Source organism: Cetorhinus maximus, chromosome 16 (assembly GCF_964194155.1).
Source record: "Cetorhinus maximus chromosome 16, sCetMax3.hap1.1, whole genome shotgun sequence".
NCBI classification, from domain to species: Eukaryota; Metazoa; Chordata; class Chondrichthyes; order Lamniformes; family Cetorhinidae; genus Cetorhinus; species Cetorhinus maximus.
In genome coordinates, this window is record NC_135894.1 from 72,704,912 (window position 1) to 72,718,739 (window position 13,828).

General features: G+C 45.4%; 1 protein-coding gene and 1 long non-coding RNA gene across 2 annotated transcripts in view; one reads left to right on the forward strand and one right to left on the reverse strand.

Moving 5' to 3' along the window:
- The window catches only part of LOC144691967 (uncharacterized), a 44,984-nt gene that overhangs the window by 16,997 nt on the left and 14,159 nt on the right, over nt 1–13,828 (forward strand). The gene's annotated exons all lie outside the window — the stretch shown is intronic.
- The window catches only part of LOC144692017 (zona pellucida-like domain-containing protein 1), a 37,531-nt gene that overhangs the window by 10,595 nt on the left and 13,108 nt on the right, over nt 1–13,828 (reverse strand). Inside the window, exons 5-6 of the mRNA XM_078560575.1 lie at nt 10,587–10,684; nt 8,965–9,048 (exon numbers count right to left, since the gene is read on the reverse strand). Of these exons, the coding sequence (XP_078416701.1) occupies nt 8,965–9,048; nt 10,587–10,684 (182 nt within the window). The remainder of the gene's footprint in view (nt 1–8,964; nt 9,049–10,586; nt 10,685–13,828) is intronic.

Consider the following 13,828-nt stretch of genomic DNA (forward strand, 5'->3'; position numbering starts at 1 on the left):
TTGCCAGTAACAAGAGAATTAGGTGAGAGACATACGTGACTTTCCATGAATGAGTTAGGAAATAGGTTCGTTCCCCTTACCTGCTTAGCTAGAAGAAGCAGGAGGAAAGGGGAGAGATGTGGACAGAGTGAGCTGCATTCTGGGGCAGGGAAATCTCTGCCCCGCCAGCTTAAGGGTAACTGGATCCAGCCTTACTTTCTGGTCTTAGTGTAAAATTTGACCTGGAGTGTTTGCTGTCATGATCCTAAGTTGGCAATCAATCCATGAGGCTTCCAACCAATAACTGGGCTTAGCATATCAGCTACAGTGGTCTTCCAGGACCTGTTATCTGCCCAGTAGTATGGCACAGCCCTGGCACTGGGCTATAGTCACTTTGGCCATAAATGGGTTCAGACGGAGAACTTTCATTTCAGCTTCTTGCAACATGCTGCACCCATGCCCACCAGTCCTCTTATTAAGATATTCCTCACCAGCAGATGATGATCTGTACAGATGAAGCAGTGAGACTAACTACTGTACAGAACTTCACTCACTATAATCCACTCCAAGTGCAGGTTTCTTTGTTGTCATACAACAAGGGCATCATCATCATCAAGAGAATGGTGAAAGTAAGAAGGCTTTGCACATCCTTCTTATTGAGCCCATTAAGCATTACACAAACCCAGGTTGGGAGTTTGACATCTTGTGGGAGGCACCAATTCAAGCAATGCTCACTCCTACTGGCCTTTCACATACATTTTCATTATGTTACAGCTGAAGGCACATTTTTCTTGAAGTTGGAGGTGGTGGCTGAGGAACAGCAAAATGATTCTTCGCTTCTACCTCAAGGCAGTTCTCTGTTGTCTGAGTGTTTCCCAGTGTGGTCAGCAAAATGTGGACCATTTTCTGTATGTTGGGAGCAGATGTAGCAGATGAAATTCATCATTGCCCCCAGTGTTCCAGCTTAGCCTTTGGCCAACTGAGGAAAAGAGTATCTGAAGACTAGGAAGGTGGTGATGGTATTGTCACTGGACTGGTAATCCAGAGATCCGGGTAATGCTCTGGGGACCCATGCCCCACCACGGCAGATGGTAGAATTTGAATTCAATAAAAATCTGGGAATTAAGAAAAGTCGAATGATGACCACGAAACCATTGTCGTAAAAACCCATGTGTTTCCAAACCCACAACAATGTGGTTGACTCTTCAATGCCCCATCTGAACAATAAATGCTGGCATGGCCAGCAACGCCCACATCCCATGAACAAATAAAAAAAATTCCCAAACCCGAGACAAAGGTGATCTCCACTTTCCTATGTGCTTTGGAGACTTACAGCAGACATCACAAAGCACTGGAGAAGTACCTTTGCAAGACCCTCCAAATCCGGTAACAAGCAGCCTCGATCAAGCCAACTTTCCCAGCTTTGAAGTACCCATCACTCAAAACCAGCTCCGGTGGGCAGGATGTGTAGTTTGTATCCCTGACACCTGACACGAGACTCCTGAGGCAGCTGCTCTGCTCAAAACTCAGTCATGGCAGGAGACTCCCAGAAGGACAGCCGAAACGTGTTAGGGATGTCCCCAAAGCATCCCTGAAGAGGATCCTCGCTGACTTATGGGAGACCCTGGTTTCTGATCAGTCAAAATGGAGAAGGCTCATTTGGGAAAGCACCAAACACATCAAGAGATTTCATCAGGAATGTGCAAAGGAGAAGTCAAGGCGTTGGAGTGAGCACATGAACCTCTCAGACACCCTGGGCAGGATTTTTACCTCATCGGGCGGGCGTGGCAGGCGGGCCCAGGAGCGGTCCTGCCAATTAACGGCCAGCCAGCATGAAAGGTGCACTGCAATGCTGAGCGCCTAGCAGACATAGCACTTGTTACTTGCTGATACAAGCTGTCCATTGCTGTGTATTGAAGGATGCAATTACTTGCAGACTTCACCATGTGATAATCTTCCTTGTATAAAAAGAGCAGTTCTTGATCTTTGTTATTTGCAGGTTAAGTTCAGCAGATGGTACAACTCTAGGAACTTCTCTTGTGAAGCTGAGGTCCTAAAGAAAGATCTTTTCTGAGTTGTATAGATCTATAAATACAAATTCTGATATAGGAATAGTGGTTGAAAAATGTTTTCAGTGTTGCTGCGCCTGCATCTGGGAGCCCCAACACAGTGCTCATCCGCACCCTCCACCAGCATAGAGACACACACTTCGGTGGAACCTAGCTGTACAGTAGCCTCGGGATCACAATCTGGTGAGCACATTGCACTGTCTGATCTGCAGCAGGCAGCAACAGGGATTTCCCAGGCGTCCAGCACTCAGAGGAATGCTGGAGGCAAGAAATTTGCTGAGTCTGAGTCAGATGATGAGCCTCTGGACTCGGAATGTCACAGTTGCTGGAGCTGCAAAGGCAAGCTCGGGAACATCAGGAAGGGATGTCCGCTGCACTCCTCAGAATGCGAGGCACGATGGAGGAGTCCGTTTGCCTTCAGGTTGTGGTGATAGTGCCAACCTGCCAACGCACCAAGGTCAACACTGGTAGGATGGTGGCCACCATGGAGACCTTGGTCCAGGATGTCGCTCCTGCACTGCTGCACGAGCTAAACTCCATCGCTGATGCTATAGTTGGCCTCCAACAATGTGTACGCGAGAGGGGTGCGGGGCAGCTTGATCCCACTCCAGCTGCCCCTTCTCAAGGCATCAGCCTGGGGCCGTTGGGGGGGAGGACCAGCAGCTGTACACTCCGGGCCCATCCATCCAGGTGACTCCGGGAGTGTCCAGCCCATCTGAATACCCTGTTCCTATGACCTCAGCAGCTCCAGCTCCACAGGCCGAGGTGGGTGCCACTGCCACACAGCAGGACCCCGAAAGCAGGCCAGGGCCCTCCAGGTCTCAGCCCTCCAGAGGATGCCAGCCAAGGTCATCGTAGACAGGGCGTAGCAGTCAGCAGGCTGCCTTTGCCTCCGCTGTGGATGTCCAGGGAGCACCAAGGTGTAATGGCAGGGTTAGTAAGGTTAGGAAGATGTAGTTTCACAGCGTGGACACGGGTGTTAATCACTTGTACATACTGTTCACTATTGTTAGTAAAGTCCCAAGACTGTCTCCCTGCCTACGGCTCCTTGTTCTGATGAATAGTGTTCGTGCTCAGATGTGAAACCTTTCTGCACCAGACAAAGGCAGGTGTCTCAGTCCAGCACCTCTTCCCTATGCTTTGTGCAGCCTTCAGTCCAAAGTGATGGTCCAGCCTCACATTCACTGGACACATTACTGACGCCTGCACCTCGACGGTGCTTGTCATTGCTGCCAGAATGTTGTGGGCAGGTGTCACAGAATACCGTCACTCTCTCTCTGTGTGCCCTCAGAACCTTTAAGGTGGGGCTAGCCCTCATCTCTTCAGCATCTGTGACCAGTGACGCTGTGTTCCTGAAGGGGTCAGGTGCTGAAGGCAAACAAAGGATCAGATGCTTTTAGAGTTTTCTGGCTGCGTCTCTATGATATGACCCTGATCACAGGGTACAAGCAAGCTACCCTTGGCCAGACAGGAGTCAGACATTCTCAGAGGCTATGTGACGAGCGACTATAAGGGCTTCCACTGCGTCTTCATGACAGGAGCATTTTCACAGAGGGTATGTGCATTTCCATAAGCCAGACTGGAGACAAATGTTCATAGTTGCAAAGTGAGGATCTATGGTGTCTCCTCACTGCATATTGTCATCACCCTCCACAAATGTATTAGCTATGAGGGCCTCCCAAGTGCACCTGCCTTGTCTGGCCAGTGCAAGGGCCTCATTGCCGTCATTGTCACCTTTGAGGACCTCCTCACCCTCATCCCTGTCGGTGTCTTCCTCATAGGAGGAGACCTCCAGCTCCTCCATCTCCTCTTTAGCCAGCTCCTCTCCCGTTGCAGCAGCAGATGACGAAGATGCATGACACCCTCTGTGGACTATATTGCAGGGCTCTACCAGACCGGTCTAGGCACCAGAATCTCATCTTCAGCATCCTGATGGTCTGCTCCCCCCAGTTGTGAGTTGTAGCATGAGCCATGCTGTATCCTTGCTCTGCTGCAGTCTGAGGCCGACGCACAGGTGTCATCAGCCACATCCTCTCTGGGTAGCCCATGCCCCTGAGGAGCCATCCCTGCAGTCCCTGTTGATCCTGGAAGACATCAGGGATCTGTGACCAACTGAGAACATAGGAGTCATGTACACTCCCTGGAAACCATGCGCAGACCTGCAGGATGCGTTTGTGGTAGTTGCACACCAGCTGCACATTCAGCGAATGGAATCCCTTGCAGCTGACATACACAGTTGACTGCATACTGCGATGGAGATTTGAGTGCCGTGTGAGTGTAGTCGATGGCACCCTGCACCTGTGGGAAACCTGAGACTTTGGCAAATCCAATCGCTGTTGCATTCTAGCTGTCCTAGCCCTGGGCGAAATGCACAAAGTTGTGTGCCTTCGTGAAGATGTCATCCGTGACCTCGTGGATGCATTTGTGGGTGGAGACTTGTGGTATCCCACAGAGGTCACCTGTGGAGCCCTGAAAGGAGCCACTGGCGTGGAAATCGTGCGCCGTGATCACTTTCACGGCCACTGGCAGTAGATGCCCTTCATGTCCCAGTGGCACCAAATCCTGCAGTAGCTGGCAAATGTGACCAACCAGTTCCCTAGACATGCGCAGTCTTTGGCGACATTGGTTGTTGGTCATCTGCAGGAATGAAAGGCGGCATCTATTGACCCTTGGTCCAGTTAGGTGCCATCCAGTGACGGCTCGCTGTGGCTCTTCGACAGCGTGTGCGGGAGCCCCAGCCACCTCTTCCAGAGGGTGCTATTCCTCCCTCTGTGCAGCCAGATGCCTCAGTCACTCTCTCCTCCATCGTCTTTGCTCTCTGTACGCCATGAGGCATACACCTACTTCACCAGGCTACATGATCTGATGTGCTCCTGCTGCAGGATGAAAGAGAGAGACATGAGAGTTATCATGGGTGTACTGAGAACCTGTCTTGGTTAAGTGTGATGGCCCCTTAACGCATCCCGTAGAGTGTTGGCCACTACTTGGATGGCCAGAGATTAGTGCACTGCATGGCTGCCTGAAACCCCACCCACCTCTGCCTCAATCCACCCAACTAATTGGTGGCAGCTTTGCCCATTGGACTGCATGCTGTGCCCTCAGCTCAGGCACAGGCATTCTCCTAACCTGCAATGCAAGGCTGCGCTGTTAGCTTGAACCATGGGGGAGACTGTTCCAAACCGGGATGATGACATTGCAAGGAGCTGTGAGCGCCTGCACCAGTGACTGCTCCATGGCCAGCTTTAGCAAGGACATTGTACAACGTGCCCAGTCGTCCATCTGTTCTGCAGTCCACTAAAACACTGATTACTTTGCAGTCTATGCCTGAGGAGTGAAAAGCTTTGAAGCACTTGTGGCATTTTGATGCCTCTGCTTTGCTTGAGTAGGCAGAGAAGCTAGAGGCCCAACTCCAATCAAAGCAATGTGGCTGCGCCTGAACTTTTTCAGCTGCAGAGGAATGGTCATTTTATACAAGGTTTCCCTAAAATGTGGCTACTTCCCTTGTGCACACCCTCCATCCCACACATGCTTGTACACTACCTTCAACCACAGGACAGCCCTCCCCCTGCCCCCCCACCCCATGCGTCTCAACCACAGGGCAGCCTTTACCCCCCAGTGCGTCTCAACCACAGGGCAGCCCTTCCCCCACCAATGTGCCTCAACCTTGAAGTCCAACAGGCGACCCAGGCGAGCACTCCCCACCGTTACTGTGTATTCGCCTCCGAGTTTCCCTCAAAATGCGGCCCGCCAAGTGCACGCCTTTTATATGCTGTTGTGAAAGACATCTGCGTGCAATTGCGGCGACGTGGGCGGACGATCCAGCAGGAGTGGGGGGACGATTCTGGCGGACTGGGCTTATAATGATATGCAGATGTATTTCAATGAGGTTCCCGATGTCCGATGGCAGGAAACGCGACCCGCCATCGCAAACTGATTTCACAATGCCGTGAAACCGATTTTTTGCCTTCTCGCCATATTGTCCGCTCACGCCACCGAACATGCCCGACGCCAGCAGGCACGGACAATTCCATCCCTTGTGTTTCTCTTCTTTCCTCCCCAAAATAATATTACAAGAGTGGACGAATAAATAACTAAATACAGAATGTGCATGGAAGGCAAACATGGGTGCCACTGCATACTATGACGACTTATTTATCTTTTGCTTCATCAGTGTTTAAATTTCTTATCTCTCCTGAGGAAAGCGTAGAAAAATCGTGGTGCCTTTTTAGGTAAAGAACACTCCACCGTTTTGTGTACTTTGTTCAAGGTCGGAAGTTGCCTGGAAATATTTGGAGCAGTTACTCTACTCACCTCGCCTCATTCCTAATCTCATAAAAGGGAAAAACAAATCTCTTGTCAATTCCCTTCCTTTTCAACGTCAATTAAGTTACATAAAATGCTAAATTTTCTCAGCCATGTAATGACTGGCTTCAAGGCGGGGTGGGTGGGTGGGGCCAGAGAAATAGCAAGTAGGTACGTCAGGATGGCTCCCTGGCAAGTTTCCTGGGGTGGCCTGGAAAATAGATTTGCTGCCCACACTAAAGAGGTGGGCAACCAATTTCTATATTTAAGACCTCAATTAAGGGCGATTTAGAGGGGCGCCCTGCCTTGAAGCCAACTTAATGGAGGTGGCCTCCCTGCAGAAGTCTGGGGTCCATTGGAGTTAGAGGCTCCATTTAATGGGGAGGCATGGTGTTAATAAACAGCTATGACTGCAGCAGTGCCTGTTACCATGGGTGGCTTTCCCCTCCTGTCCGAAGGCCCTACACCTTTTGGGTCTTCATATATACCCCATTTTTAGCCGGTGACTGGGAATGTAGGTGCCCTCATGCCTCCCTACATATTTCAGCAGCGCCCACCTCTGCTGATCTTTATGTGCTAGATTGCGTTGTGATTGGCCCCTCCAGACTGGGGAGCCTCCCTGCCATCTTTAATTGGATGGTGAGCATGGAGGCAGCCTCTAGGAAAATAGCTTCACCAGTCTGGCTCCCAGCTAGTGTGGGCTCAGGACCCCATTTAGTCCCAGTATCAGCGTCCTGAAGCCTGTGGGAAAATCCTGCCCAGAATGTTTTTACAATTACATGATATGTCAGGTTATTAAAGCTGGTAGAAATTGCAAGAAAGATTTAGCATAACTGAAATGTTAGCACAACACATATGATCTATCAACCTTTATTGCAAGGGGCTTGCAGTACAAGATTAGGGAGGTCTTGCTGCAATGATATAGTGCTTTGATGAGGCTGCACCTGGAGCATTGTGTACAATTTTGGTCCTCGTACATAAAGAATGAGATGTTTGCCTTGGAGGCAGTGAAGTGAAGGTTCATTAGATTGATTTCTGGAATAAGAGTGTTTTCCTATTAGGAGAGATTGAGTAGAATCACCACTAGAGTTTAGATGTATGTAAGATAATATCATTGAAACAGATAAAAGGGTTTGACAGGCTAGATGCTGAGAGGCTATTTCCCCTGGCTGGCAAGTCTAGAACTAGGGGTAATAGTCTCAGGATACAGGGATGGACATTTTGGACTGAGATTAGGAGAAATTTCTTCACTCAGAGGGTTGTGAATCTTTGGAATTCTCTACCTTAGAGGTACATTTAAGACCAAGAATGATAGATTTTTGGATATTAAGGGAATAAGGGGATATGGGGATTGTTATAGGGATATGGGCAAGTGAAGTTGAGTTAGAAAATCAGCCATGATTCTATTGGATGGTGGAAAGGTTATATGACCTGCTATTTCTTTTGACCTTTGTCTTTCTGCTAAAATATGGTGTCTTTAATGTAGAAAATATCTAAACAACTTTACGAATAAGCAAGAGAAAATAAATAAAATGGACAAAGCCACTGTGATAAAGTTAGCAGAGCTGCCCAGAAGCTTGAATGAAAGATAGGATTTGAGAAGCTTTATTAAATGTGGGGAAAGAAATGAAGAATTTTGGTGTTGGAATCCCAGACATTGGGTCAAGGTAACTGAAGGCTCTGCCACCAATAGTGGGAGAAAGGGAGGGCAGGATGACGTAAAGCCATAATTGTAAGACTGAAGGATGCAAGAAGAGATATAGGGCTAGAAATTCATCTGACAGCAATGGAATAGAATGAACGGGTGACTGATCTAACACCGCCTGTTCTGTACCACCGCCCAAGATAAATTTCTTGTCCATAAATGCTGGAAGAGGTTGTAGAAATAGATTGAAATGAGGCAGTAAAGGGGATTTTTAAAATGGTGAAGATTTTAAATTCAATGTGTGTTGAACAGGGAGGCAATGTAAGCCGGTAAGAATAATGATGATGGGTAAATGGTACTTAGTATTGGACAGGATACCAAAAGCTGAATTTTTAAAAATTCATTCAGGGGATGTGGGCTTCGCTGGCTGGGCTCGCATTTATTGCCCATCCCTAGTTGCCCTTGTGCAGGTGGTGGTGAGCTGCCTTCATGAACCGCTACAGCCCATGTGGTGTAAGTACAGCCACAGTGCTGTTAGGAAGGGAGTTCCAGGATTTTGACCCAGCGACACTGAAGGAACGGCAATATATTCCCAAGTCAGGATCGTGAATGACTTGGAGGGAAACTTCCGGATAGTGGTGTTCCCAACAAACATTATTTACAACAGATGTAAAAAAGTTGAGAGGTTGTTCCTGGGTCTACCATCTTACTATTATGAAAGCAGGAAAGTCTGAAGAAGCTATTTTTGGCCCTTATCTTTTGCTCCTCAGATCAAAGGGTCTGAGAGGGATCACAGCAAAGCTGTTTTACAGGCGCAATCTGATTTCTACATCTAATAGTTCACCCAAAAAGTTTCAAGAAATATGGGGGTCACAATGGGGAATAAATGGAAATACAAATGAGTAAGCTGATAGAAAGAAATTAAATTGGACGAAAACTATTATTAGCAGTGAGGTTTGGAATACTCACCCAATGAAGAGATCATAAGTTTGTGAAGAATTTAAGTGAAAAGGTGAGGTTGAAGTATAGCAGCGATCAAGAAGGACATTGAACCTGTGTGGTGGAAAATAAGTTATAATAAATATTAAGCAAGCGCATGAGAATTTTCACATAGAGCAGATTATGTCTTTCTTTTCTGTTTCCCTACTTTTAAATTACCTTTAGATTTTGTATCCTCCTGAGAGCAAGTAATTCACTTACTTTCTCTAGGGAGTTGATTTTGTTGGACTTCACCTGTTATTACTCAAGCAGTAACAGTGTCAAAGTGGGCTCAGTAAACTTACCACCCAGTCAACACTGTCAATATGTGGCTAGCTTTATTTTGAACAGAGTCTATTTTTATTATAGAAATTGAAGATTTATGATGTAAATAGAATTGCCATTTTAGGTTGGAGCATATGCTTTACCGGCCCGGTCTATTTCCAGAAAGGAAGAGGCTTGCCAGAGGTAAGAACTGAATTATTTTTATGTGCTCTCCTGTGGTCACTCTGTAGTCTGTAGGGAAATGAAAATCAGGAGAGAGATGTTTAACGGGAAGCTGAATCAATATCGCCCATTTTACATTATCAATCAAAGACAAAATTACTCCCAATGTAATTTAGTTTAACATTTCGATCAGCTACAATGCACAATGCACACTCATTTCCACAAATACACATAGGAATTTACTTTAAATTTACTTTAGTTCTGTTGAAGGGTCATGTGGACTCGAAACATCAACTCTTTTCTTCTCTGCCGATGCTGCCAGACCTGCTGAGTTTTTCCAGGTAATTCTGTTTTTGTTTAGGAATTTACTTTGTTCATTTGTTGTTGTGAAAAATATTATTTTCAGGATTAACTAGGAAACCAAATTTTGTTCTGTATATTGAGGCTGATTAGAATGTATATTATGATGTTTTTACATTTTTAAGGAAGTAATGTTGCCTCCTTAGTTATGGAATCTGTCAATCTTATTTATCATTCAAATCTTAATTTAAAATATACAAATTAGATAAGGCAAAGCTTAGATGGTGAAGGAGGGCTTTAAATGAACGTAGTTCATCTTGCCGGAAGCTAACCTGACCTCCTGTTAGTTAAATATGGCTCTGGTTCATGATTCAGAATGATGATTTAACTGGAAAATTATTCATGAAGAAAATAAATGTATACTTTCAATATTAGCGATTTTTCAGTATGGATTCACTAGCTCTCAAATCACACTGTATAGTTAGCTTCTACTTTAGGAAGAGGACATGAGCTCAAGTATTAAAATGAATTAAATCTTAGTGACACTTAACCTATCATTTCTAAACAGTTCACACAAACTCACATGTGGCATTTCTTGGGCTAATGATCTGTTGTGAAACAAACCATGTTCAACTTGATCTCCCTTTTGTCTGATCCCACGCTTGTCTAGATGCCTATTTGCTGTGTTTTCACTATCTCATTTGTCCTTTGCCTTTTTGATTTCAAAAGATCTGACTGAACTTACACATGAGCATACGAACTAGGAGCAGAAGTAGGCCGCTCAGCCCCTTCAGCCTGCTCCCCCATTCTAATTATAAAAGCCATCTGAAATTTTCAGGCATAACAAAAAGAACAAATCTTCTTACTTGTTGGTTAAATTGATAGCTTTTACTTCGACATAAATCTTGGTTTTCAAAGTGAGTCCAAATTCTGGAATAGTCAAGGCATTTGTGTATGCTGCATCCTGAAAAAAATGTCGTTTTATCACGCTTATGACATGATAGTTGTAATATTTTTGTACAGTAATCTGATTTTTCAGCCACTTTCATAGCCCTAAATCTGAAAGCAATTCAAATCTAATAGCGTTCATGACTGAGCTTACATATGAGCATATGAACTAGGAGCAGAAGTAGGCCACTCGGCCCCTTGAGCCTGCTCCCCCATTCAATAAGATCATGGCTGAGCTGATTGTAACCTCAACTCCACATTCCTGCCTTACCCGATAACCTTTCACCCCCTTACTTATCAAGAATCTATCTACTTCTGCCTTAAAAATATTTAAAGACTCTGCTTCCATTGCCTTTTTCCCTTTTTTTGAATTGTTTTCTTCTGTTTCATCCTCTTGTTCCTCTTGGATCCACTACATCTGCCCTTCTGCTTTATCTCAAATGCCGATTTTAACTCAGGGCATGAGTTTGTTGTTGGGCCACCAGGGGGAGTGTCAAGCTCACTAGCTCATGGCAGTGAGACCTGGACCATTTTAACTCCTGGTTTTTTTTTCCATCTTGCAGGTGAATCGCCTGCCCAATCCCAAATTGAATTGATATCTGGCTGGTGGGTGGGAGCAACATCTTGGGCAGCAGGACACCTGTATGAACATGCCCAGACATTCATGTATGTGCCTGAAATATGTGAGCATAAGTACATTTCCAACTCAGAGGGAGAGGATACTGTCTTTATTTTAACCACCCACATGTCCTGTACACTTGGGCATTGGGGTTAAAGTCAGTCAATCTTTTTATTGAAACTCATCACCACAATATTAGCTATATGAATTCCACTACTTCCTCTCTCTTATACCAGCCTAGATATTACCAACAAATGTGAAAACTATGGTACAAGGACCTTTAACTCACTGAGACCAAGTGCAACTGTTTGACTCTTCTTCATTACTCCCTCTGACCATGACCCAACCACTGAATACCAAACTGGACTGGAAAGAACCTTCTCTCTTCTGTAGATGATTGCCTACAATACCTCCAATCTCATTCCCCTATCCTTTTTTCTATCTTTTTCCCAAGCTTAGAAAGCAGCATTGCAAATGCAGCCCCAGGTTAGTTTTTTTCCCTGGTTAAAAGACCATAAGACATAGGAGCAGAAAGAGGTTATTCAGCCCATCGAGTCTGCCCTGCCATTCAATGAGATCATGGCTGATCTGATAAGTCTCAACTCCAATTTCCTGCCTTTTCCTCATAACCCTTGATTCCCTTACTGATTAAAAATCTGTCTATCTCAGCCTTGAAAATACTTATCGACCCAGCCTCTACAGCTCTCTGTGGTAAAGAATTCCACAGATTAACAATCCTCTGAGAGAAGGAATTCCTCATCATCTCTGTCTTAAATGGGTGACCCCTTACTCTGAGATTATGCCCTCTGGTCCGAGAATCTCCCACAAGGGGAAACAACCTCTCAGCATCTACCCTGTCAAGCCCCCTAAGAATCTTATATGTTTCAATAAGGTCCCCTGTCATTCTTCTAAACTCCAATGAGTACAGGCCCAACCTAATCAACCTCTCCTCATAAGAAAATCCCTCCATACCCAGGATCAACCTAGTGAACTTTCTCTGGACTACCTCCAATGCCAGTATATCTTTCCTTAGATAAGGGGACCAGAACTGTTCACAGTATTCTAGGTGTGGTCTAACTAGTGCCTTGTATAGTATTAGCAAGACTTCCCTATTTTCATATTCCATTCCCTTTGAAATAAAGGCCAACATTCCATTTGCCTTTCCTATTACCTGCTGAACTTGTATGCTAGCTTTTTGGGATTCATGCTCGAGGATTCCCAAATCCCTCTTGCTGCTGATTTCTTCAGTCTTTCTCCATTTAAATAATATTCAGCTTCTCTATTCTTTCTGCCAAAGGGCATAACCTCACATTTTCCCACATTATATTCCATCTGCCAAGTTTTTGCCCACTCACTTAACCTATCTATATCCCTTTGTAGACTCCTTGTGTCATCCTCACCACTTGCCTTCCCACCTATTTTTGTGTCATCCGCAAACTTGGTGATAGTACATTCACTTCCCTCATCCAAGTCATTAATATATATTGTAAATAATTGTGGCCCCAGCACTAATCCTGTGGCATTCCACTAGTTTCAAGTTGGCATCCTGAAAATGCCCCCCCCGTATCCCAACTCTCTGTCTTCTATTTGTTATCCAATTCTCTATCCATGCTAATATACTACCTCCAACACCATGGGCCTCTCAGCATCTACCTTGTCAATCGTATTAAGTAGCCTTATGTGCAACATTTTACATGTCGGTTTGTCGGGCCCACCCCTGCACCGACTGAAAAATCCTGCCCATAGAATCAAACAATGGTTACAGCACAGAAGGAGGCCATTCGACCTGTCATGCCCATATTGACTCTCAGCAAAAGCAGCTCCACTAGTCCAACTCCACTGTCCTTTCCTTGCAGCCCTGCAATTTTTTTCTCTTCAGGCGTTTATCCAACTCTCTATTAAAAGCCCTTGCCACACTGTCTGGCAGTGCACTCTAAATCCTGACTACCCACTGCGTAAATTTTTTTTCCTCACGACAGCATTGGTTCTTTTGCCATTCACCTTAAATCGGTGTCCATTGGTTCTCAGTGCTTCCACCAATGGGAACAGTTTCTCTCTATCTACTGTTGCTGGACCCCTCTTGATTATTGAGCACTTCTGTCAAATCTCATTGCATCCTTCTCAAAGGAGAACATCCCAGCTTCTCCAGTCTATCCATATAACTGAAGTGTGTCAGCCCTGGAACCATTCTCATAAATGTTTTCTGCACCCTCTCTAAAGCCTTCACATCTGTTCTAAAGTGCGGTGCCCAGAATTGGACACAATACTCCAGTTGAGGTCAAACCAGCATTTTATAAAGTTTTGTATTCTATGCCTCTATGTATAAAGCTGTGGGTTCTGTATGACTTTTAACCACTTTCTTAACATGCCTCACCACCTTCAATGATTTGTGCACATATAACTGTTTACATCCTCAAGCTTTCTCCCATGATGGAGTTTGGTCAATTTTCCAGGAATTTAAATGACTGAACAAAGAAAAATCAGGCAGGATCTAAAATCCCTGATATAGGAATCTGCCTCTATACCTTCAAATTCTGCTTC